Source organism: Salvia hispanica, chromosome 6 (genome assembly GCF_029641045.1).
Source record: "Salvia hispanica isolate PSC_SH4W2 chromosome 6, Shi_PSC_v1, whole genome shotgun sequence".
NCBI lineage: Eukaryota > Viridiplantae > Streptophyta > Magnoliopsida > Lamiales > Lamiaceae > Salvia > Salvia hispanica.
The window spans coordinates 8,417,505-8,442,474 of NC_142697.1; the positions used below are offsets into that span (position 1 = coordinate 8,417,505).

Genomic DNA, 24,970 nt, shown 5'->3' on the forward strand with positions numbered 1-24,970 from the left:
GGTCGTCCCATGCAGGATTTCTCGATTGGCGCCCTCAATGTGGTCTCCCTGAGCGTGCTGTGACTGTCCTCCGTGCTTGGTTGTTCAAATACTTTCTTCATCCGTGAGGATTGTTTTATTTCTAGCACCAACTCGACTTAATTAAATCAAAGCGCTATTGCAGCTATAGAAAAACAAACAAGGCCTCTCGAGGAACCACTAAGTGGCTGTTGTTCCAAGATCATGTTCTTTCATGTTTGATATGAAATGGTCTTCGAAACTGGTTCATAAATGCAAGAGTTGCTTTGGAAGTTGAAGGTGGAAGAGATACAAATGCTAGAGACGCGACAAAGAGAGGAAGGGAACGCGATTGATGGTGAATACACACATATTTCCCTTTGAAACGCAGCCGGGAGGAACAAAGTGAGGAAGCAATGGGGCAGCAGACAAAATGCAATACAACACTCTGCTGCAAAATCCTCTGTTGAAAAGTAAAATGCGGAAAATAAAACTCAAGAACTCTTGAAGACTACATTGTATTAAGCTTGAATTGTTTTCTTGATATACAGCACAACCCTATTTATAGGACTAGGAAGTAAATGTGTATAGGAACTTATAAACTTGGGACTCTACCATAATAAAGATATATTCCCTTGAGACCCTAAAAGTACTCTTTTCCACAATCCTGAGACTCTCATATTATATTTCCAACATCCTCACCATAATAATATGGGCGTTGGTTTGTGTAGTGGTGTTTCATTGACTCTGAGGCTTGGGTTGACCGACTCTTACCCGTTGAATGCAGCGCGTCGTTTCGGGCTGGATTCGCACCGGGAGAGCTATGGATTTGCACTTTGCAGCATATAGTCGACAGTTTATCGAATGACAGATGCTGCAGCATGATTTTGTGGGATGAGATAGTGTTTCTCATTTGGAAGCTTATTACTGAAGAAATGGTTAATTTTTTCTCTCGTCTCTCACTCATCTTCAATTAGTTCTAAAAATATTCTTCACTCTGTAGTATGTAAAAATTGTAAGGCAAGTAAAAATTTCACGGATGACGCATTAAAATTTTTATCATTATTTAATGATTTAATGATGTTCATTTTACAGTACAAAAAAATGGTAAATTTGTTCTAGAAAAATGATGGATTCATAATAACTGAAGCCATTAAATTAAATAATTAAGGGCTAAAAAAGTTCATATTTTATAAAGCTGAGGTGTTCTTTTAATTTTCAGATTGCGCTGTCACTATAAAAACAATACCTATTAACGAGCATCAAAATGATCGGTAAAATGGGATATACCGAACACCTATTTTAAGGTGCTCCGTTTTTGCTTCAGCGCAATATTTTTTTCGAGCACATTCCGAGCGCCACCCTTCTATTTTTTGAGAACCGATGGTGTTAAGCAACTAGTCAATGCAACCTTATGTGATTATTATGAGCACCTTGTTGTGCTCGGAACACTTATGCTAAATTATGCAAGCACCTCCATGTTTTCGGATGTTGTGAGCACCTTCATGTGCTCAGATTCTTCGAGTAGCTCGGTAGTTCTGAAAGTTCTCCTGACACATTCAAGTTCTCAGTAATAAATGATTTTTACGAGAACATATACGTGCTTGGAAACATGTTCTTTTTATTCTTTTTAAATAAATTATTTTCTGAATTTTTTAACAAAATTTGTTAAAAAATCAAACTTATTCTAATGAAAAAATAAAGTAAACAAAATTCAAATAACATAAAATAAAATAAAATAGTTTTACAGTTTATTTATTTTAATCAAACTAAATTATTATACATGTGTCAGTTTTTGAAATTTTCGTTAGTTAGGCAATTATGCCGCTCCGTTTACTTTTTCATTTAGTTCCTATAACACCATTAAAATTTGTTTATCTGAATCCACCCACACTTATGTTATATGATTATCCGAATCCGCTCACACTTCTGCAATTTGCAAGTTGTATGAATTTGTTGCCCCATTAATCCTCCACAGGTACATCTTCTTTTGAATCATTCACTATGTTATTTGTTGTATCATCATCTTCAATGTTATTCGTTGTATATTCTCATTTTATTTATCCGATAGGAATTGCTGTTCAAATAATATCTTTAAAATACCGGGTGTCGAAGAATATAGTGTCCTATAGATGCTCTTCGAGCCATTTCTACATAATAGACAAAACATTAACATAGATATGGAAAAATCATTTATTCTTGCTACAATTAAATACAATAGTAACAAAGATGGCATACTAAATAGATGAATGTGACAATCACCTATTATCATGTGTCAAAGAATCGTCTGATAGATGCTCCTCGATCCATTTCCACATAATAGACAAAACATTAACCTAGATATGGAAAAAACATGTATTCTTGATACAATTGAATGCAATAGTTACAAAGATGGCATACTAAATAGATTTAGGCGACAATCACCTATTATCTTAATGCATCATCAATTTGAGAAATATAATCAAAATCAGAAACTTTCCAGTAGAAGATGACATCAATCAATACCAATAGCAAGATTTGGATTCACCAATAATGGAAAATCAACCAAGATCATGAGACGGTTGAGAAGATTTATGGTTGAGTACATATATGACACGTGAAGAAAGTACAAGCCATGTAGTTCTTTTGGTTGGATCCACTGGCAACCTATCGGCGAAACGTGCCGACGAGATGGGACCGCATTGCAACAAGCTGATTATTGAGGATGCTTTAATTTTTGTGATATATCAAAGGCTCAAGCCAAAAATGGCGAGCATACATGTCAAACCAGGGACGGAACCAGAAATTCTGTGTAGGTGGGGCAAAATTCCATACAAAGACATTTTAAGAATTTTAGAAGGGACATTTATAATGGTATTTCAAAAAAATTTTAAAATAATGCTTAAAATAGCACTAATGAATTTTTTGAAGGTGAGGCATAGGATGCATGTACATCCGTCCCTGTGTCCAACGTACAACACTCACAAATAAGAGCAAAATCAAACACAACACAAGAGTTGCTCTGTGGATGCTCTAATATAAATTATCAGTGCTTGACTACGCCATTATAAAAAAAATACACGATTTTTGCTAATAAAAGATAACGCACGATTTTTGCTAGTTTCATTGGCAATAGAATTAAAGGGGAAATGAGTTGCTCAACAACTTTTGTAACGTAAACATGAAGCTGTGTTTAGGTATTTATTTCTATTTTAGTTCCAAGACAAAGAAACTCACATGCTAGATAGTGATAAAATACAAATTTATATATTGTATAAACTCAAAATTTCTCGGTACAGCTTCAATACTGTTTCAATATAATATAAACACAGTGTAAAATTTCAAGATTTTAATATCAACACAGTATCAACACAATATCAATCATTGACTACCGTTGAAATTCTGTTGACATTTTTCTGTTGATGCTTTTTTGTGATCTGTTACATTTTTCAATAATCCAGATCATAGTTTTGAGTTTGTACAATATTTAAAATTTTCATTTGAACACATTCTCTCACATGCTTTGGTAAATAAAAACCCTTTGTCATTTGAATCCATGACATAAATATAAAACTACTTTTAAGATAGATTCCCGTAAATAAATTTTTTTATGAATTTTGGCACATAGGAGCGCATTTTGCCGTTATTTCGAATTAGTTTTTGCGTGTTGATGCAAAATTCAGTTAATGTTTTGTCTTACTTTTGATAAAAAAATTCAGTTAATGTTTTGTCTTACTTTTGCCATGCTCCAATAATTATTATTATTATTATTATTATTATTATTATTATTATTATTATTATTATTATTAGTATTACTATTAGTATTATTACTATTATTATTATTATTATTATTACTATTACTATTATTATTATTACTATTACTATTATTATTATTACTATTATTATCATTACTATTATTATTATTATTACTATTATTATTATTATTATTACTACTATTATTATTATTATTACTACTACTATTACTACTACTATTATTATTACTACTACTACTATTATTACTACTACTATTACTACTACTCCCTCCGTCCCGGAGTATTAGACTCACTTCTTTTGGGCACATGATTTAAGAAATTGATATTTAAATAGTTAAAGTGGAGAGAGTAAAGTATGAGAGAGGGAAAAAGTAGGGGAGAGAAGAGAGAAAAAAGTAGGTGGAGAATAAAATAAGATAGATGTTTTTTGCTAAAAAAGGAAATGAGTCTAATATGTTGGGACATCCCAAAAGAGAAAGTTGGTCTAATACCTTGGGACGGAGGGAGTACTACTATTATTACTACTACTATTACTATTATTATTACTACTACTATTACTATTACTACTATTACTATTACTAGTACTATTACTATTACTACTACTACTATTACTATTACTACTACTATTACTATTACTATTATTATTACTATTACTATTACTATTATTATTATATTACTATTATTATTACTATTATTATTATTATTATTATTATTAGTAGTAGTATTATTAGTACTATTATTATTATTATTATTATTATTATTAGTAGTAGTACTATTATTAGTACTATTAGTACTATTATTACTATTAGTACTATTATTATTATTATTATTATTATTATTATTATTATTATTATTACTATTATTATTACTACTACTATTATTATTACTACTATTATTATTACTATTATTATTATTACTATTACTATTACTATTATTATTACTATTACTATTATTATTACTATTATTATTACTATTACTATTATTATTATTATTATTATTACTATTATTATTATTACTACTATTATTATTACTATTATTATTACTATTATTATTATTACTATTATTATTACTATTACTATTACTATTACTATTACTATTACTATTATTATTAATACTTTATTACTACTATTATTATTACTATTATTATTATTACTATTATTATTATTACTATTATTATTAGTATTTATTATTATTATTATTATTATTATTATTATTATTATTATTATTATGTCACATTTAAAGTGGAGTTTTCTTTTTCGTCATCGAATTTTCATGCTAGAATTTTATATAGCGATTGTTTAGTGAGTTAAGTGAAAAAACTAAACTGTAAAAATGAAATTTTCACATTTAAACATATGCAATTTTGAGTAAACTATATACTCCCTTCGTCCCATTAAATATGCAATATTTGGAAATCGGCACATGTTTTTATGTAGTGTTGTTTTGTGAGTTAATGAAGAGAGAGTAAAGTAAGAGAGATGAAAAAGTAGAGATAGAGATGTTTCCATTTTAGGAAACGTTTCATTTTCAATGGGACAACTAAAAATAAAAACGTTTCATTTCAAATGGGACAAAGGTAGTATAAGAAAGAGTACGTCTTTGAAACAACTGACAAGAAAAAGAGTGAGACTAACATGAAAATATAGTACTAGTTCACTATCTTTGTCCTGTTATATAGTCTTACTTTTTTAGTTTTAGTCCTTCATTAAAATTAGTCTTTATTTAATTTTAAATATTTTTTTTCTTTAACGAAATGAGTTACATTTTTTTTATTAATAACACTTAAATCATTTTTTTTTTTCTATTTTTCTTGTCAATTTCGCATTCAAACTAATATCGCTATCTAAACTCATTTTTGTGTGTACGGAAATGGAGTAGTAAATTTGTACATACGGTCATGGGTCAAGATTAAAGTCTACGTATTTTAATAAATAGTAGATAAAATATCAATAAAAAAGTAAAATAGTCAGTTTGTTATAACATAATTTTCATTGTTTTTTTATACCAACATAGTGTATTACAAATATCAACACAATAACATGAGAATTTAACACTGTTTAATTGATATTGTACATGCATTATTCAGATTGATTGATGCATTTATTGACATAAAATTTGTTTATCAATATATACAAAAGCTGAAATAAAAATTACTCCCTCTGTCCCAAGGTATTAGACCAACTTTCTTTTTTGGGATGTCCCAACATATTAGACTCGTTTCATTTTTTAGCAAAAAACATCTATCTTATTTTATTCTCCACCCACTTTTTTCTCTCTTCTCTCTCCTACTTTTTCCCTCTCTCATACTTTACTCTCTCCACTTTAACTATTTAAATATCAATTCCTTAAATCATGTGCCCAAAAGAAGTGAGTCTAATACTCCGGGACGGAGGGAGTATAAAATTTCATCATCCGATCATCGTGGTAACATATGCAATTGAGATCTTGTTAGAATCCTTTTTATGAAAAAATAATTTAAATCGAGAGATTTATACAAATATAAAAGTTTAAGACGAGTTTGAGGAGAGAGAAAGTAGTTAATTTTAAATATGGATTTGATACTAATAAGTTTATTTAATACTCTCTCCGTCCCATAGAAATTGGCCCTTTAGGGTTGACACGAGTTTTAACTTTTAATGCGTAATTTGGTAAAGTAAGATGGAAGGAGAAAAAGTAGTTGAAATTGTGTAGTGGATGGTGGACCCATAAATGAAAAAGTGAAAAAAAGAGAAAAAAGGTTACCATAAATAGATATGTGACTATTTGTATGGGACGGACGAAAAAGGATATATGACCAATTTCTATGGGACGGAGGGAGTAATTTTTTTAATTTATAATACAATTCATGACATTATTTCAACCATTAGATCTCCAAATCTAATGACTAAGATTTGATATTAATATATCATTTCTAATTAGTTACCAATTGATCATAACCCTAAGGTCATATACTAATAGGGATTGTCACCTTGAGGATATGATTAATTGCTAACTAATTAACATTCTCAAATTAAGATCAAATTTTAGCCATTAAATTAGAAGATATAGTGATTAAAATAATAATAAATAGGTATTAAGACAAATTTTAGCCAAATTATAACAGATTGAGGAGGACTGACCTGACTCGGCAATTGAAGGCTATATTCCTATTCCTCCATCTCGCCATGAATTCCTTTTGCAGAAAAGATTAACCAAGATGTCCGACTTACCGACAGACTTCCTCGCCTTCTTCTCCCTCTTCTATTCTCAGAGAATGCCTGACTCTTGTGTGCGATGGTTGGGCATGAATGGAGCTTGCTCGGTAGAAAGGAGAGTAAGCTTTCGGGAAGTAGAGATCGAACGTAGAAATACCAGTAGAACAATTCTTTATTACATACAATTAGTTTTAGTTAAAGGATAAAGCTGAACAGACGCTTCTATCATTTTATTAATATTTATCTACTATTTACTGGTGATCTTTAATGTTATTCACTCATTTTAAGATCTAAATTATAGTATAAGATTGGTTTAGCTGTGGATTAGATATGGTATACTTTTTAAATTACCATGTCAACTAGTATGACGTACTATCGTTATTTGTAGGAGGCATATAATTCTGAAATAAGCAAACGACCGTTATTTATAGGAGGCATATATTTGTGAAATAAGCAAACAAAGGTAATAAAATAAATAAAGAAATAAGCGATAATCTAGCCGTTATTATAATGGGAACTGGAATTTTATGGAGTAGTATTCCATTCTGTTAATGCGCGCACGAAAACGACGTATGTCCATAATTCTCCTGCTAATAATTCCAGAAGAATGAAATTAAATAAAAAAAAAGTAAATGTCAAAATTGGTCCTAAATATATGCCCATTTTATCATTTTGGTCATAAACTTTATCTTTTGAATTTTTTTGTCCTGTACATTTCAAATTGGATCACAATTGGTCCTCTGTTAACAATTCCGTTAATATTTAACGGTCAACGATTTTAATCGCAATATTGACCAATTTAAGCAATTTTTAATTATTTTTTAAATAAAATCATAAATTATTTATTCCAATCACTTTCGTCTTCTTCCACCACTTTCATCAATGGTGGGAAGGGAGCGGAAGATTTTCACCGTTAACCCATCACCCCGTCACTGCCTCTCCGGCACGACGTCGCTCCGCCGCTGGGCCTCCTCTTTTATCTTATCCCTCACCGCAGATTGAATTCCTCTCCTCTGATTCCACGATCAGAGCTTGGGATTCCAGGTCTTTTCAGCGGGTCTTTTTTTTCTAATTTGTTTGTGGTGAAAGGACCGTTTTTATTTAGGATTATAATTTTCAGAAACTAATTCTTTTCCTGGATCAGCTATACATCAGATTATATGCGAAACTAAACGTTTCTGTGGTTAAATGTTGGAATGTTCATGACGCGTCATTTTGGCTAAGTGGGTGTTTTGGTTTGGGTTTTAATAAGGTGGTTTGGAAATGCAGGTGGCTTGCATAAGCGCAGGCCCTTCGGAGGAGGTATTCAGCTTCTCATTTGGAGGATCTGAGGATAAGATAAAAGAGGAGGCCAGCGGTGGAGCAACGTCGTGCCGGAGAGGCAGTGACGACGTGACGGGCTCACGGTGAAAATCTTCCGCTCCCTCCCCGCCATTGATGAAAGTGGAGGAAGAAGATGAAAGTGATTGAAATAAATAATTTATGATTTTATTTAAAAAATAATTAAAAATTGCTTAAATCGGTCAACATTGTGATTAAAATCGTTGACCGTTAAATATTAACGGAATTGTTAACGGAGGACCAATTGTGATCCGATTTGAAATGTACAGGACCAAAAAATTTAAAAGATAAAGTTTAGGACCAAAATGATAAAATGATCATATGTTCAGGACCAATTTTGACATTTACTCAAAAAGAATTGGAACTGAAGCTTCCAAGTCCAATTTCCCGAGTTGAGCTTCCAAGTCCAATTTCCCGAGTTGAGTTGTATGTACAAAAAGATAAGCAAAGAAGAGAAATGGATAAGCTGCGCAGAATGGAATTTGTTTGAATATTTCATTGACAGTTATTAAGATTGTAATTGTAAGATTAACGGTGATAATAAATAGAAATAAGAAGGAAGTAAAAGAAAATGATAAAATCAAGGTAGCAATTGGATCCATTGAGCCACACCCGGTACGCCTAAGTTCATCACAAACACCATATAATAACCCGGCGGAGCCACCTTCGAATTCGGCGGAGCTGTACACTTTATCCTATATCTCCCGCCATCTCCCTCCGGAGCCGGTGTCTGCACCGAAAGCTTCACCAGCCTCTGCCCCTGCGAAAACGAGTGCGTCGCAAACGGCGCGCTCGCCAAATTCACCTCCATCACCCCAACAACCGGAAGCTCCACCGCCACCGCCACCTCGAACACCTCCCCGTACCCCACCTTGGCCGGCAGTTCCACCAAACTAGGCCGCACATTGGCCTTATCCGCCGCTAAATATTCAGGCGAGAACGCTTCGATCCTCAATTCCGTCGGAAACTCGGCTTTAAAATTGTAGAAAAAATGCGGATTGCTCCCGGCGATCAAAACCCTCCCGTCCGGCAACAAATTCGCCGTGGAGTGATACATCCGCGGCACCGTCCCGGGATTCAGAGTCATGAACCGAAGCCCGACCGGCTGGTCCGGTCTATACAGTACCGGAAACAAACACGGTTGGGATGCCAGCTCAAAACCCTGGGTCCCAGCTTGAGCGCCATTAATAATTAAAACATCACCGCTTGGTAACATTACCATATCCCCCATGATCCGGCCAAACGGCATATTCTCCATCTCCCAAACCGAACCGGGCCGGGTCGCCTCGATCCGGCCACAGCTAGCGTGCGCCGGAGTATCCGTCGTCCTATCCAAATACGCCCCGTACTCCGCCCCGCCGCAAACGACCACCGTCGCCGACGAGTAATCTCCGGTCAGCGCGAGCATCACCGAAGATCCCGCCGACGGGTAATTCCTGGGGCCGCCGTCGAGAACCGGGTATGTGCGTGTGACCTGATTTGAAATGTAATCATACGACACCGCTTTGTTGTTAGCGAAAATAAACAATTGGGCGTTTGGAAGCAAGTGGACGTAGGGGTAGAGGTTATCCATTTGATTATCCTCAACTTGGTTGAAGAATGCGAAACCGATCTCCTTCCGCGGCGGGAAAAACTCGATGCTGCTGGCCGCCTTGCCTCCGATTATGATCACGGAGCCATCTGGCAGAATCTGATTGGTGGCGTACCAGCGCCCCCGGTACAGTTGGATATCCTGCAGTTCCTCCCAATCGCAGACCGAATCCGGTTCGCAGGGGGCGAATTTCCGGATTTTGCGAAAACCATCGAGATCTCCGCCGGTCTGGAGGAGGGTGCCGTCGGGGAGGAACTGGCCGGAGGAGCACCAGGTGTCGGTGAGGATGGTGAGAGGCCGGAGGTCGTTGGTTTTGAGGTCGAGGAGGATGGAATGGGCGGTGCAGTCGTTGCGGAGGCAGGTGGTTTGGGGGAGGAGTTTGGAGCGGGAGGGGCCAATGTGGGTGCGGTCGAGGAGGACTACGGTGTTGAACCTTGTCACCGCCGTGTGCATGGAGGCGATTCCGGCGTCAGCGACGAGGAGCTCCCACACGCCGGGGAGGTCGGCGGAGGCAGCGGCGCCGAAAATGATGAGTAGAGCTACGCCTACAAGGTTGGGTGCAGCAGACTTCATTGGATGATGACAGAGAGAGTGGAGACAACAGCAGTGAAGTTATACTCTGTAGCAGTCTGTGTCAGTGGATGGTGACATCACGAGTTTGAAAAAGCTAAGAAAGTATGACGTTGCCATATGCTTTTCCTTTTACCATGACTATACAAAATATTTTAGAGAAAAAATAAAATAACAAAAGAATAAAGTTCATAAAATATAAAATATTGATGGAATAAATTAAGAAATGAAATAGAATATGATGGATAATGATACTCCCTCCGTCCCGGCTAAGATGATACATTCTTTGGCCGACATGGGATTTTAGGAGTAATTGATTAATGTCTTTAATTGGAGAGAGAAAATGTGGGTGTAAGTATTAAAATAGAAAGAGAAAGAAAGATGAATATTTTAATTGGAGTGAGAAAAAATTGTTGAGTATATTAATTGGAGAGAGAAAGTTTCCAAAAAAGAAATGTGTTATTTTAGTTGGGACAAACTATAAAGGAAAACATGTCATCTTAAACGGGACGGAGGAAGTAATAATTAATTATATAATAAGTATAAAGGGGCTGAAAGGAGTTTTAAATTGTATCCATTTTATTTAAATGTGTAATTTTTGTTTTCTTACTTATTCAATTTTTGAATGTTTCTATACTAAGGAGTGGCGTAGGTTCATCCCATTTGCCAAGGTAAACCGGTGATTGAAACATGCAAAATTTCACATGGATGACGGCTCTACAAGGGATATCGACATAAAGTGCATTTATAATTATTAATAATAATAATAATAATAATAATAATAATAATAATAATAATAATAATAGTAATAGTAATAGGTAGTAGTAGTAATAATATTAATAATAATAATTGATTGGGAAACTAGGGCCTACCATTAGTATTTCTTCCGCTTGCAACTTATCCAAATTACTTATCACCGGACACTAGTGAAGCTGACTTGTTGGGTCTAAAATCATTCTCTAACACTTTCCAAAATTTACTTTGATTTATTTCAGTTTGTCAAATGGTACAATATTTGTAGATTCGTTTAAATAGGTTAATAAAATAAAAGAAACTTGTTGGGCTTGAGAAATACTAAGATGGAGAATATGGGCCTATCTCTAGGCTCTGTATTCCTCCAGCTTTACCTAGGTTAATAAAATAAAAGAAACTTGTTGGGCTTGAGAAATACTAAGATGGAGAATATGGGCCTATCTCTAGGCTCTGTATTCCTCCAGCTTTACCTTTGTACTAGTAAGAGCATCCACAATAGGGCGGCGATCGCCCGCCCCGATCGCGGCTGGCTAATGTGGCTGAAGCGGGCGGGCGGATTTTGTGGGGCGGAAGGGCTTTCGCCCTGAAAGCGGCGAGGACGAGCCGGAGGAGAGAGAAATGCGGCCGCCGCCGTGGCTATCTATTGCACGGCGAAACCGCCGCGGCGGTCGCCGATTTGCTTTTTTTTTTTTTTTTTTTTTTTTTAAATTTTGAATTATTTTTTTTTGCTTATTTTAAAATATAAATTCTAATTGAAATAAAATATACAAAGAATAAAAATAAAGTGAAATGTGGCTAACAAAAGTGTTCACTATTGCTGCGAAAACTTTTTTTTTTTGCTATAGACAAAAAACGTAAAAGTATCCGGCCAAAGTGTCCACTTTATTGTGGATGCTCTAATGTCTGCACTTTTATTTCTCCATCTCACAAACTCAGTCACAACTCAGACGCTCATACTCTCGGTTGGCCATGGCAGCGGCTGAGCGGCATACTGTATCCACACATTCCAAGGCCAAGCTCATGCCGGGCGGTGGCTTGGCCCTAATTGGCACTCAATGAAACAAAAAATTTGTAAGCTGCCTAATGAAGCAAAATACATTTGTATTAAGGATCTAATGAACCAAAAACTTTGCAGAAGAACTTGATGAAACAAAATTACTCACTCCGTTCCACAAAGTTTGTCCAATTTTATCATTTTCTTCTGTCCCATAAAGTTTATCCCAATTGAATTTTTTCCTAAAATAGACATTAAATACATCCCCAATCTCCTCAGTATGGATTCCTTATTCCACTATACATTTTCATTTACTACAAAATCAAGTACTCCATATGTTCCGTTTTAGTAGTCCTATTAATTTTTCTGTCCCCTTTTTGTAAAAATGATAAATAATATAGAGAAGAGTCTTATCTACATTATTGTCTCTCTTATTTTACCATTTCTCCACTTTAACTATTTTTTTTATCATTTTTACAAAAAGAGAGCAGAAAGTCAATGAGACTGTTAAAGCGGGACGAAGGGAGTAATTTTTTGAAACCCACGCCAAGTCAAACCGAGACAAATTTTATGGGACGAAAGGAGTATTAGTCAAGAACCTTCGAATGTATTATTTTTTTAGGACCCATTTATCTATGAGGGGTTATCTAGATTAATTTAAATGCTGTTGTGTTTTGTATGATCTATATATGATGATTTGATATAAAATAGCATAACGTAAATAAGATACAATTGTATCATGAATTCAGCAATTTTGTAATTGTTTTAGACATAATTGAATAGGCTGTAAAACAAAATGATTTGTTACTTTGTCAATGTGCCATTACTTATTACTCAATGTGCCATTACTTAAAACTAGTACTCCTTTCGTTTCAAGAAAGATGATCTCTTCTTTGGATGACACGAGAATTTATGTAAATTAATTTCATATATTGAGCGTATAGAACAAAGTAAAAAAGATACAACAAATTTATATTTAAAAAAAATAAAGTGAAAAAGATAGAATAAAGAAGAGACAAAAGATGTTTTTTATTTTTAGTAATTGATATCTTCGAGAGGACAAACAAAAAAGGAAATGAGCCATTTTTAGTGGGACGAAATGAGTATATAAAAGTATGTCTTACATTCCAATAATATTTTTAATAAACTTTTCATTACATTTTTAAAATTTCATGTCAAATTATAGTGTCATAATTAATGGCGGATGAAGGGAGTAAAATTTACAGAAATATAACATAGTGAATAATATGCCTAACAACCAAAAATTAAATTTGTAAAGCGCTAGTGAAATGCAATAGTAGTATTTAATTATATACTCCCTCCGTCCCGTTTAAGATGACACGTTTTTTTTTAGTTTGTTCCAACTAAGATGACACATTTCCTTTTTTGGTAACTTTTTCTCTCCAATTAATACACTCAACCACTTTTTCTCACTCCTATTAAAATATTTATCTTTCTTTATCTCTCTACTTTAATACTTCCACCCAAATTCTCTCTCCAATTAAACACTTTAACTAATACCTCTTAAAATCCCGTGCCGGCTAAGCAATGTGTGATCTTAGCCGGGACGGAGGGAGTAGTTTATAGTTTCGGACACTACAAAAAAGGAGGTCTTTCCCGAGCACCAAAGTGGTCGGCAAAGAGGGAAATATGCTCGGCATATCCAACTTTACCGAGCACTTTGCGAGCACTTAAGATGCTCGCCTTTCTCTTCGTCGGCATTTTAATCCGAGCACATCTTGGTGCTCGGCTAACTGGTCAACTAACAACATTGGCGAGCACCTACGAGTGCTCGCAATGCAGCGAGCACCTAGTGGTGCTCGGCACTTTCGAAAGGTTAACACAAAACCTGCGAGCACAGGTCTACTTCGAGCAGGTCTGCGAGCACTTATGAGTGCTCGGAATGCAGCAAGCACCTAGTGGTGCTCGGCACTTTCGAGAGGTTACACAACCAGCGAGCACCGGCTACTTCGAGCAGGTGTGCGAGCACATACATGTGCTCGCAATGCAGCAAGCACCTAGTGGTGCTCGGCACTTTCAAGTGAGAACTAGGTGCACCGAGCATGTTAGCGAGTACGGCCATGTGCTCGGAAAATTGATTATTATGATTTTTTAAAATATATATTCTACAATTAATTATTCAATAAATTATTAATAAATAAAATAATAAACTGAAATAACATTAAAAAGATAAATTGTTTAACAAAAATATATAAAGATAAAGATGGTATTACAACCACTGAACTACACATTTTTCAATTGTCCCAATTTTTCATTTAAAAGGCGCATCATTCGTTCTTCCATTTGTTGCTCCCTCGTAGCCGCTTCCTCTCGCATTTTAGCCGCTTCCTCTCGCATTTGTTGCTCCCTCGTAGCCGCTTCCTCACGCACTAGTGCAATTTTCCGATCTGAATCGGCTTGCACCATTTCAATTTGTAGCTTCATTTGATCACGATGTTCTTTAACGCGTTGCTCGACTATTTCATCGATCTGGCTAGCATTGACGCGGTTAGAACCCACGGATGAGTAAGTAGCCAATGGGAAGAATATGCTTGTGGCTTGCCCCGCGCCAGAGATTTGTTTTCTTTTCTTCACCTTCCCAAAAAGCTCCAAGAAGATGGCTTCATGATCCGGGTTCTCTATTCCTTCATCCCGTAGTTCTTCAACCCGTGCCATAACGTCATCCTTCCATTAAACAAACATGAGAAACATTCAAAATATGTAACAACAAAGAGAGAACCTCACAAGCAACATGCTCATCATATCAGACAATTTTGTACATTATAGCTTACAAGCTGGACACTATTAATTTTGTACATAAATTATATAGCAACAAGCTCAGCAAATTTTGTACAACAATTTTGTACATAAGCTGGACACTCATTCAGTGAAGTGAATGCATAAACTCATTCAGTGAAGTGAATGCATAAATCATAAATTACAAAAAAATCCAAACACAAGTAATTTCTGAATCAATTTTCTCAAAGCCATATTATGAAATTCAAAACCATATCATAATCATATTTCTATCAATTTCAGAATTCCACGAATTCATACACGATCTCAGAGAAGGGCATAAGACACTGTCAATCATCTGTAACATCATAAAATTTAGACAAAAATTTAACTGACCATGCATGAAACAGATTAAAAACCTTCCCCTTGGAAAAAAAATATAAACTATCCTTGTGAAAAGACTTACTACAATTTGTTGAGCACGTTGCGAACACAAGTTGCCTTGTGAATCACCGTTTTTTCCATTCCTTAGCTTGTGGGTCTGTAGAAAGAAATCCATAAATGGAGGAAGCTTTCCATTGTTCTCTTTAGCCTGAAAACAATTTTCAACATAAGAAAGTGTAGAAGTAACAAACAAATCAAACTAATGAATATTATAAGTTTTACCATTTTTGCTGCTGTCTCGGCAAATGATGTACATCCATTACAATGTGTGCCAAGCGCGGTCTCAAGCCCTTGTCTACGGTTTTCAGAGCACCTCTCAGAAGCTGCAATACTCTCGGGTAAATTCCAGCCTTTCTGGTAATTCGCCCATTGGGCATCCGTGTAAAAAGAAGGTTTCTTTGTCTTCTTTTTATAATAGCTAATAAAATCTCCGTATCTGAGTTTACACTTGCTAACAAAAGCCTTCTTACACTCGTCTTGATCATATGCCTCACAATTAGCAAATTTCTACAAATTAACACAAAATGACAATCAAATTTAAACTACAAAATAAGATATTAAAGATTGTAAGTACTAAAAGAGGGAGAAAGAGAGATAAAGATAGAGTTTACCTTAAATTCAGCCCAATACAAGTTAATGTATTCCTCGGTTAGAGTTTTTTGGCTGTATCCAACCGGGTCAACAATCTGCTTGAAATTGTAAGTGCATATGCTTGCCACGACGCCGGAAGGTTCCAAGCTACACGTCAATATATGGTCAGTTAACTCACAAAAATAATGATATAAGTGAAATTATCAAATCACTTACTATTTCCCCCTAAGATGTATGAATGGGCGGCCGCGTGCATCATGTGTAGGCTCTGTAGGCTCTTCTTCGGCTGACTCGTTCAGGGAGTTACTTGTTGTATCATGCCCTTCTATATGATGTGTTGCCGATTCTCCTTCCTCATTATCCAGTGGTGGATGATCACCGGAGAGTGAAGGATCATTGGAGAGTGAAGGATCATTGGAGCGTCCACTAGATGCTCCTTGAGCCATTTCTACACAATAGACAAAGCATTATGCTATCAAAATAAAAAAAATGGAACAAAAAAGTGCATATCAAAAGTGGTAATGAGAATTGCAGTTCAAATTCATAAATGAACACAAGTGGTGGATGATCACCTGAGAGTGGTGGATGATCACCCGAGAGTGGTGGATGATCACCCGAGAGTGGTGGATGATCCCCTGAGAGTGAAGAATCATTTAAGCGCCGTCTAATAGATGCTCCTCGGGGCATTTCTACATAATAGACAAAGCATTATCTATCAAAATCGAAAAATGGAACAAAAAAGTGCACAATAGACATTATACTACACAATAGACACAAGTGGTAATGTGCACTTTAGGGGGAGTTTTTAATTTAATATGACTGCTGTTGTGTGTGTGTAAGCAATCATAGAAAAATTGGAAATGAAAAAGATGATAAAAATATGTGGCCTTTGATGGGTCAGAGTCTATTTCTGTCTTCCAAAAAAAATTAGTATTTCATTTTAGCAAACGATACAAATTTTATAGAGAATGAGAATCAATAACCAGATTATGCCTTTACCATGCCTACAAATCCATTATAATCCTCCCGAGATATATGGACTAATAATCTTCAAAAGAAGCCTACAATATAATAGTACATTATTCTAGGAAATATCTAGTCCTCCAAACTCCTTCAAAATCTAAATTAGAAAAGTAAATCAGTTTAAAGATAGTAATAAAGAAACAAAACCTCAAATGAGTAAATGGGTAGAAATCCACCATTAAACATGATTTTAACAAACAGAGCTTGAGATGTATTATTTTGCAACTCAGCTATAACTAAGTCAAACTAAACATACTATAAATTCAGTTAACTGCTTACAGTTAATGCCACATATTTTTATCACCCTTTTCAGTTACTGATCTAAGAAAGCAGTTTCTTTTCATTGATCTACAGTAAGCAGTTTCTTTTTACAGTAAGGCAGTAGTGGCATCATAAAACAGCTGTTACTGATCTAAGAAACCTAATAAATCAAGAGCAGTTTCTTTTCAGTTAATGCCAGCAACATTATTCAGAATCCCCAAATTTATCAAGCACTTGTATTATATCTTCAAAGCTAAAAAAAATCATATTTCCAGAAACTAGATAAAGCATTAGGAAGAGAATTCAAAATGATATCATTAGACAGTCCGAGAGAGAAATAAATCAGAAGATCCATGTAAACAAAAAAGAAAGATAATTAATCAGAAGATTTACCTGACGAGAAATGGAGAAGAAGGCGTTCCGAAATGACAACAGAATTGGATAAAGCTGACATTTTTGGTGAGATTTCAGTAACAAAATGTGCGTAAATTAATCACAGATTGAGAGTGTTGTGTGTGAATTTATTTACTCGAAGTTTCAGCTCTTTGTTTCTGAATGTCGATGATATCAAAGACTAACAAAAGAAAGCACTACTTTGTGATTAATTTAAAATAGGCAAACATACACCATTTCAAACAGACAAATTTACCTTTGCGAATGGACAAAGTGGAAGAGCACAAATATCTCCCTCGCTTTCAACCTTCAAGCAAGGCAAACCGAATGCTGAAATCACAAATGAAGAATCAGATTACAATAGTGATACATAAACAAGTCATCAAAAACTATGTCATTGCTAAATTGACTGATTATAAAATCAGAGCTAATCATAATTTGGTAATTCACTGGCGAATATTTAAGCTCTTATGCAACGAAAGTTTAGAAATTTATGGACAATATTCCTCAATATATCAATGAACAACTTCTCTTGCTAGATTTAATCAAGAATCATATCAGGCCTCTTATTACATTATTATTTGCTAATGCATATCAAGAATTTATCAAAATCATATCAAAATCATTCAGAACTCTAGTCAGAATTAACAGAATATGCCATTATTATTTGCTAATGCATGAAACTGCCTCTTAATGAAAATTAATCAAATGCTTCCCAGAAATGAAAAAATTCTGGGCAACTAGCTCAGATTACAATAGAATGCCTAAATTCACTAACTAGCTCAATTACAATAGAATTCACTAACCAATCAATACATATCATATAGAGCAAAAAATAAATCAACTGACAGACTACTGAGATCAGATCAAACCTCATCAAACCTTAAGAAAGGAAGACAAATTGGGGCATTGTTCAAGCACTCAACGGCTAATTTAATCAACTTATAGTTGAAACAAAACAAAGAAATAGAAAATAATTGGAATCGGTGGACAGAAATAGAAATAACCTGAGGTTTATAGTCATTAAAGGATTTGTGATTGCTTTTACGCTGCTCAAAAACCACTACCCCAATTAATCGGTGGACAGAAATCGAATTGACCTGAGGTACCAGAAAATACAAACAAGTAAACGAAATGCTAATCGATTGACCTGAGGTACCAGAAATGCTAATCGATTGAAGCATGTGCTCAATCTGCCTCGAGCATCAACTACTACTGCATGTGCTCAATCTGCATTTTTCTCAAGTTTACAAGCTACAATAGAACAACGATTGTAAGAGTGAAAGAGACAGACCTGCAACGGTTGTGCTTTGCAGCCTCCGCTTCTTCTCCGACGATCTTCTCCAAATGCCTAATCTCCGATGAAGAATTAGAGAGAGAATTAGAGAGAGATGATTTAGGTTTTTTTTTAAAGAGGCGGTGACTCTTTGAGAGATTAGGGAATGAATTTTTGACATAAAGAGAATTAGACAAAAATTAGGGAATGAATTTTTGACATAAATAATTCTAATAATTTGCTCCAAAATTTGAGAGAAATAATTTGAAGATTTGCATTTTGAAAAATGCCCCATTTTGAAAAATACTAACGAATATCACGCCACTTTTTAGTTTATGTAATCACATATATATATTGATAAAACAATACTACTAGTATTAATAGAAATTAATCATTTTAGATGTAAACCTGAATTGCAAATTTTATTCCTCCTCACCCTCCTCGTCCTCGTCCTCGTCCTCGTCCTCGTCCTCGTCATCATCATCGTCATCATCATCATCCTCTTCATCATCGTAATCATCATCATCCTCTTCATCAGTTGCAATCTCCTTCAAAATTGGAATCATTTCACCACTAGGATCATAACGTGAAGGTTCTACGAATTCCATATCATCAGAAATTTCATGAACTTCAACTTCATCTTCTTGGAAAGCTGTGTCTTCATCTGCCTCTTTTGTAATGGCATAACTGGCATCAAATTTCTTTGCTCGAACTTTCAACACTGCCCGCCAGTTTACCTTGTCTTTTTTCTTGCTCGGAAAAGATACAAAATAAATTTGGGAGGCTTGTTGAGCTAAGACGAATGGATCATATTTTGGATATTCCTTCTGAATATTCACTTCCACGATTTTGTACTTTGGATGAACCAATGTACCACCACGTGGGGGCGGAGACGGATTATACCATGCACAGTTGAACAATACAACTTTCTTTATTGGCGATGCACGATATTCCACCTCCACAACTTCTTTCAAAATTCCATAAAAGTCATCCTCGGCATAGCTATAATTCGACCCTCTGATGCATACTCCACTGTTGGCCGTAGATTTACTTTTCCCATAAGAGTCAGTGTGGAACTTATATCCATTGACAAAACAAATATTGTAACTCATAACCCCATTTAATGGACCTTGTGACAAATGGTACAAATGACTATCACGATGCAAGTTTTTTTGACCCTGTATACAAAATTCAATTAGTAAATATAATACACAATTTCAACAAAAAAATTGGATAGAAAACTTACATATTCTTTAAACCATGATGCATAGTGATCGTCTAATTGTTGCTCTATCTGCGATGGTGTTATTTCCGGAAACCAACCACGCACTTGCTCGATGAACATACTGCTTTATATATAAAAAAATCAATGACTAAATAAATAATCTAATTATTTCAATAAAATTAAGGAAAACAAACTTACAGCTCAAATTCCTTCACTTCTGGAGTATTAACTAATATGCAAGTTTGTGCTGATTTGTACTCCATTTCTGACAAGAATCGTCTTCGTCCTTTCCCAGCACATCGGATATCGTATGTGAAAATTGAAAGCATATCTTCAGGGTGAATTGATCCACCTCCATCATCATTACGAGGAACATCTCTACCTCGGCAACGGACATGTGACTCAAAGTAATGAGTGCAAAAATGTGATGCTTCTTCAGTCAAATATGCATTACATATAGATGCTTCCACAGCGGCCTTGTTCTTTACATTTAATTTCAACTTACGCATGTACCGTTCAAAGGGATACATCCATCGGAAATGCACCGGTCCTGCAATCAATGCCTCATATGCTAAGTGGACCGGAAGATGCTCCATGGAATCAAAGAAAGATGGGGAAATATCATCTCAAGCTTGCACAAGGTAAGTGCAATCGACTCATTGTATTTTCTCATATCAACCTCCCTTATAACTGTAGCAGTAAGATCTCTGAAGAAGTTGCTCAACTCGGTTAGAGGTTCCCATACAACGCGTGGAAGTAACTCACGAAGTCCAATTGGTAACAATCGTTGAATAAACACATGGCAATCATGGCTTTTCATACCGTACAACTTGTGCTTTTTCATATCAATGCATCTTGATAGATTGGAAACATAACCATCCGGAAATTTCAAACTGTTGAGCCACTTGAGCAATAATTCCCTACTTTCTTTTTCAAGAGTGAAAGTAGCCTTATGATATTTCCCACCGCGTGGCCAAAGCTCGGGTCGAATACCAAGTACTTCCAAATCTCGACGTGCATTAGCATTGTCCTTCGTCTTTCCGTCGACATCCATAATGGTATTGAAGATGTTGTCAAACACATTCTTTTCTATATGCATGACATCCAAATTGTGGCGAATCAAATTTGTCTTCCAATATGGAAGATCCCAAAATATGCTTCGTTTTCTCCATCCCAAAATCTTGCTCAACTCAGAATTTGCTGATTCGACATCTTCATCAAACACTCTCTTGAATCCAAATTGGTCAAGGTGATCAAGTATTTGTTCCCCATTTAAGATTGGAGGAGGACCTGAATGCTCCATTCTGTTTTTTCGAAAGTTCTTTTTGTCTCTGCGAAACCGATGATTCATGTGGAGAAACCTCCTGTGGCAATCAAACCAAGTGGTTTTTCTTCCATGCTTCAGGGAGAAGGCTTGTGAGTCTTCCATACAATATGGACATGCACGATGCCCAGATGTGCTCCATCCCGACAGCATTGAATATGCAGGGAAGTCACTGATAGTCCACATCAACGCTGCACGCAGTTGAAAGTTTTGTTTTTTAGATATATCATATACCTGAATTCCTTCAGCCCATAGATCATTGAGCTCTGCAATCAAAGGTTGTAGAAACACATCAATGTTTTGTTTTGGATTCTTCGGACCAGGCACAATCACAGTGAGAAACATGTACGGATCTTTCATGCACATCCACGGTGGCAAATTGTATGGAGTTAGAATCACTGGCCACAATGAGTATTGTGAACCAGTCTGACCAAATGGTTGAAATCCATCTGTGCTAAGTGCCAACCTGACATTTCTTGATTCGGAAGCAAAGAAGGGATGTGTTTGGTCGAAGGTTTTCCAAGCTACAGAATCCGCCGGATGAGACATCTCTCCTGGAGTCTGAGTGTGCTCTGCATGCCATCGCATGGATTGAGCGGTAACTTCAGATGCATACAACCGCCTCAGTCTTGGACCCAGAGGAAAATAGTACATCTTCTTGAATGGACTTCTACCATTATCCTTGAATCGAGCTTGACCACAAACTTTGCATTCAGTTCTGCTCTCGTCTTCTCTCCAGTAGATCATGCACCCATTCCTACAACAATGTATCTTTAGATGGGGCATATCTAATGTCTGCATTTGTTTCTTACACTGATAGAAACTGTTAGGCATGCGATTCGGCCTCGGCAGACGCTCTTCCATAAATTGGCACAATTCGTCAACAGCTCGTTGAGACATTCGGTGTTCAGACTTCAGAGTCATCAGTCGAGCATTTGTTGACAATTCAGAGTAATCACAACCCGCCCACAAATCAGTTTGCGCCGCTTCTAATGCATTGTAAAACTGTTGCGACTCGTCAGTGGGAGGTTCTGGCATGTAGGCAGGCGGAACATATTGTGCAGAGTGTTGCGTTTGGAAATGATACGACTCGTCAGTGGGAGGTTCTGGCATGTAGGCAGGCGGAACATATTGTGCAGAGTGTTGCGTTTGGAAATGATAAGACTCATGACCGGTTGTCTGTCCCCATGCAGCATGCAACATATGTTGGTATGGATTTGATGGTGGAGAGAAATCCATGGATGCATCAGGTATTGAACTGGACGATGCTTCCACATCACAATGTAATCTCCAATCATAATAATGTTTAGTAAACCCTTTTTTTACAAGATGCTCCTTCACCTTATCCGCAGAAAGATATTTCATATTATCACAACGTGCACATGGACATCTAATTTTTGAACCATCCATTCTAGAGGGATATTGCATAGCAAAAGCTATAAAGTTATCTACTCCATTAATGAAATCAAGATTGTACTCTCCAGTAGCAAATTTTCTCTTATACATCCACTCTCTTCCTGGAATTATATCCATTTCACTACCCTAATACACCAAATAATATAAATTAAAAAGAACACAATCATCACATTTTCAATTAATAATATAGAAAAAATAAATAATAATTATAATTATACCTTTAGATAATTTAGAAGATGGCGAAATATGGCAACCACGAGCAAAATAACACTTCTACCACAAAAAGATAATATAAATTAAAATGAGCACAAGCATAACATTTCCTTTAATATATCTAATAAATTAAGAGAGAATAACTAATGATTATAGTGATACCTTTATATAATTTAGAAGATGGGGTGACTACAAGCCATGGGAACACTCCGATTTAAAGAAATTGTTGAAAAAATTATTGAAATGTGAGTGAAGAAGAGGAAAATTCGAAGAAGATGAAAAATTCGTAGGTGGATAGAATGAGAAGAATAAAGGAATGGTAGGTGTAAAAGATCTGAATAATTCCGAGCACTAGTACGATGTGCTCGGAATTTTCCGAGCACATTACAAAGGCGCTCGCTAAAAACAGTTCAGAATTTATTATAGCTGAACAATGTGCGAATTTATTTTTTTCTGAAATGCCGAGCACCAAAGCAGTGGTCGGCATTTACCGAGCACAAAGAAAATGCTCGGCAATTACATAAAATTATAGTACAAATAATAATTATTCAACAACAATAAAAATTTCAAACATGCCAATATTTTTTAATTGTATAAAAAAATATTATAGAAAATTTTCATGTGTGAAAATTTTTCGATCATTCATCAAAAATATTAAAATCTATTTTGAACATAAAATAGAATTATTTTAAACATTCCGAGCACTGTCCAAGTGCTTGGGATATTCCGAGCACCGTAGAAGTGCTCGGAATTATGTAAAAGCATTACTAATATTTTTTTCTGAAATGCCGAGCACCGACGCAGTGGTCGGCATTTACCGAGCACAAAGAAAATGCTCGGCAATTACATAAAATTATAGTACAAATAATAATTATTCAACAACAATAAAAATTTCAAACATGCCAATATTTTTTAATTGTATAAAAAAATATTATAGAAAATTTTCATGTGTGAAAATTTTTCGATCATTCATCAAAAATATTAAAATCTATTTTGAACATAAAATAGAATTATTTTAAACATTCCGAGCACTATCCAAGTGCTTGGGATATTCCGAGCACCGTAGACGTGCTCGGAAGTTTGTAAAAGCATTACTAATATTTTTTTCTGAAATGCCGAGCACCGACGAAGTGGTCGGCATTTACCGAGCACAAAGAAAATGCTCGGCAATTACATAAAATTATAGTACAAATAATAATTATTCAACAACAATAAAAATTTCAAACATGCCAATATTTTTTAATTGTATAAAAAAATATTATAGAAAATTTTCATGTGTGAAAATTTTTCGATCATTCATCAAAAATATTAAAATCTATTTTGAACATAAAATAGAATTATTTTAAACATTCCGAGCACTATCCAAGTGCTTGGGATATTCCGAGCACCGTAGACGTGCTCGGAAGTTTGTAAAAGCATTACTAATATTTTTTTCTGAAATGCCGAGCACCAAAGCAGTGGTCGGCATTTACCGAGCACAAAGAAAATGCTCGGCAATTACATAAAATTATAGTACAAATAATAATTATTCAACAACAATAAAAATTTCAAACATGCCAATATTTTTTAATTGTATAAAAAATATCTAGAAAAATTTTCATGTGTGAAAATTTTTCGATCATTCATCAAAAATATTAAAATCTATTTTGAACATAAAATAGAATTATTTTAAACATTCCGAGCACTATCCAAGTGCTTGGGATATTCCGAGCACCGTAGACGTGCTCGGAAGTTTGTAAAAGCATTACTAATATTTTTTTCTGAAATGCCGAGCACCGACGAAGTGGTCGGCATTTACCGAGCACAAAGAAAATGCTCGGCAATTACATAAAATTATAGTACAAATAATAATTATTCAACAACAATAAAAATTTCA

At 35.2% G+C, this 24,970-nt stretch overlaps 2 protein-coding genes and 1 pseudogene across 2 annotated transcripts; all 3 read right to left on the minus strand.

Moving 5' to 3' along the window:
* Positions 1-8,757: 8,757 nt before the first annotated feature.
* On the minus strand, positions 8,758-10,467 carry LOC125206174 (glyoxal oxidase-related protein). The gene has a single exon (XM_048105461.2). The coding sequence runs from the start codon at positions 10,446-10,448 to the stop codon at positions 8,865-8,867; it is 1,584 nt and encodes a 527-aa protein (XP_047961418.1). The 5' UTR covers positions 10,449-10,467; the 3' UTR covers positions 8,758-8,864.
* Positions 10,468-14,436: 3,969 nt separating this feature from the next.
* LOC148923152 (uncharacterized) lies at positions 14,437-17,862 on the minus strand. The gene is made up of 7 exons (XM_089061412.1): positions 17,641-17,862; positions 16,536-16,652; positions 16,180-16,411; positions 15,984-16,110; positions 15,595-15,879; positions 15,395-15,520; positions 14,437-14,877 (listed from the first exon to the last, which is right to left on the minus strand). The coding sequence occupies exons 1-7, from the start codon at positions 17,699-17,701 to the stop codon at positions 14,437-14,439; spliced, it is 1,389 nt and encodes a 462-aa protein (XP_088917538.1). The 5' UTR covers positions 17,702-17,862.
* Positions 17,769-22,998, minus strand: LOC148923153 (uncharacterized; annotated as a pseudogene).
* Between the last annotated feature and the right edge of the window lie 1,972 nt (positions 22,999-24,970).

Coding starts and splice junctions, on each gene's coding strand:
- LOC125206174 (XM_048105461.2), bottom strand. CDS start 10,448: ATGAAGTCTGCTGCACCCAACCTTGTAGGCGTAGCTCTACTCATCATT.
- LOC148923152 (XM_089061412.1), bottom strand. CDS start 17,701: ATGTCAGCTTTATCCAATTCTGTTGTCATTTCGGAACGCCTTCTTCTC. Junction 15,880..15,983: donor TGTATTGGGCTGAATTTAAG/GTAAACTCTATC, acceptor GTTAATTTGTAG/AAATTTGCTAATTGTGAGGC. Junction 15,521..15,594: donor CCGAGACAGCAGCAAAAATG/GTAAAACTTATA, acceptor AATTGTTTTCAG/GCTAAAGAGAACAATGGAAA.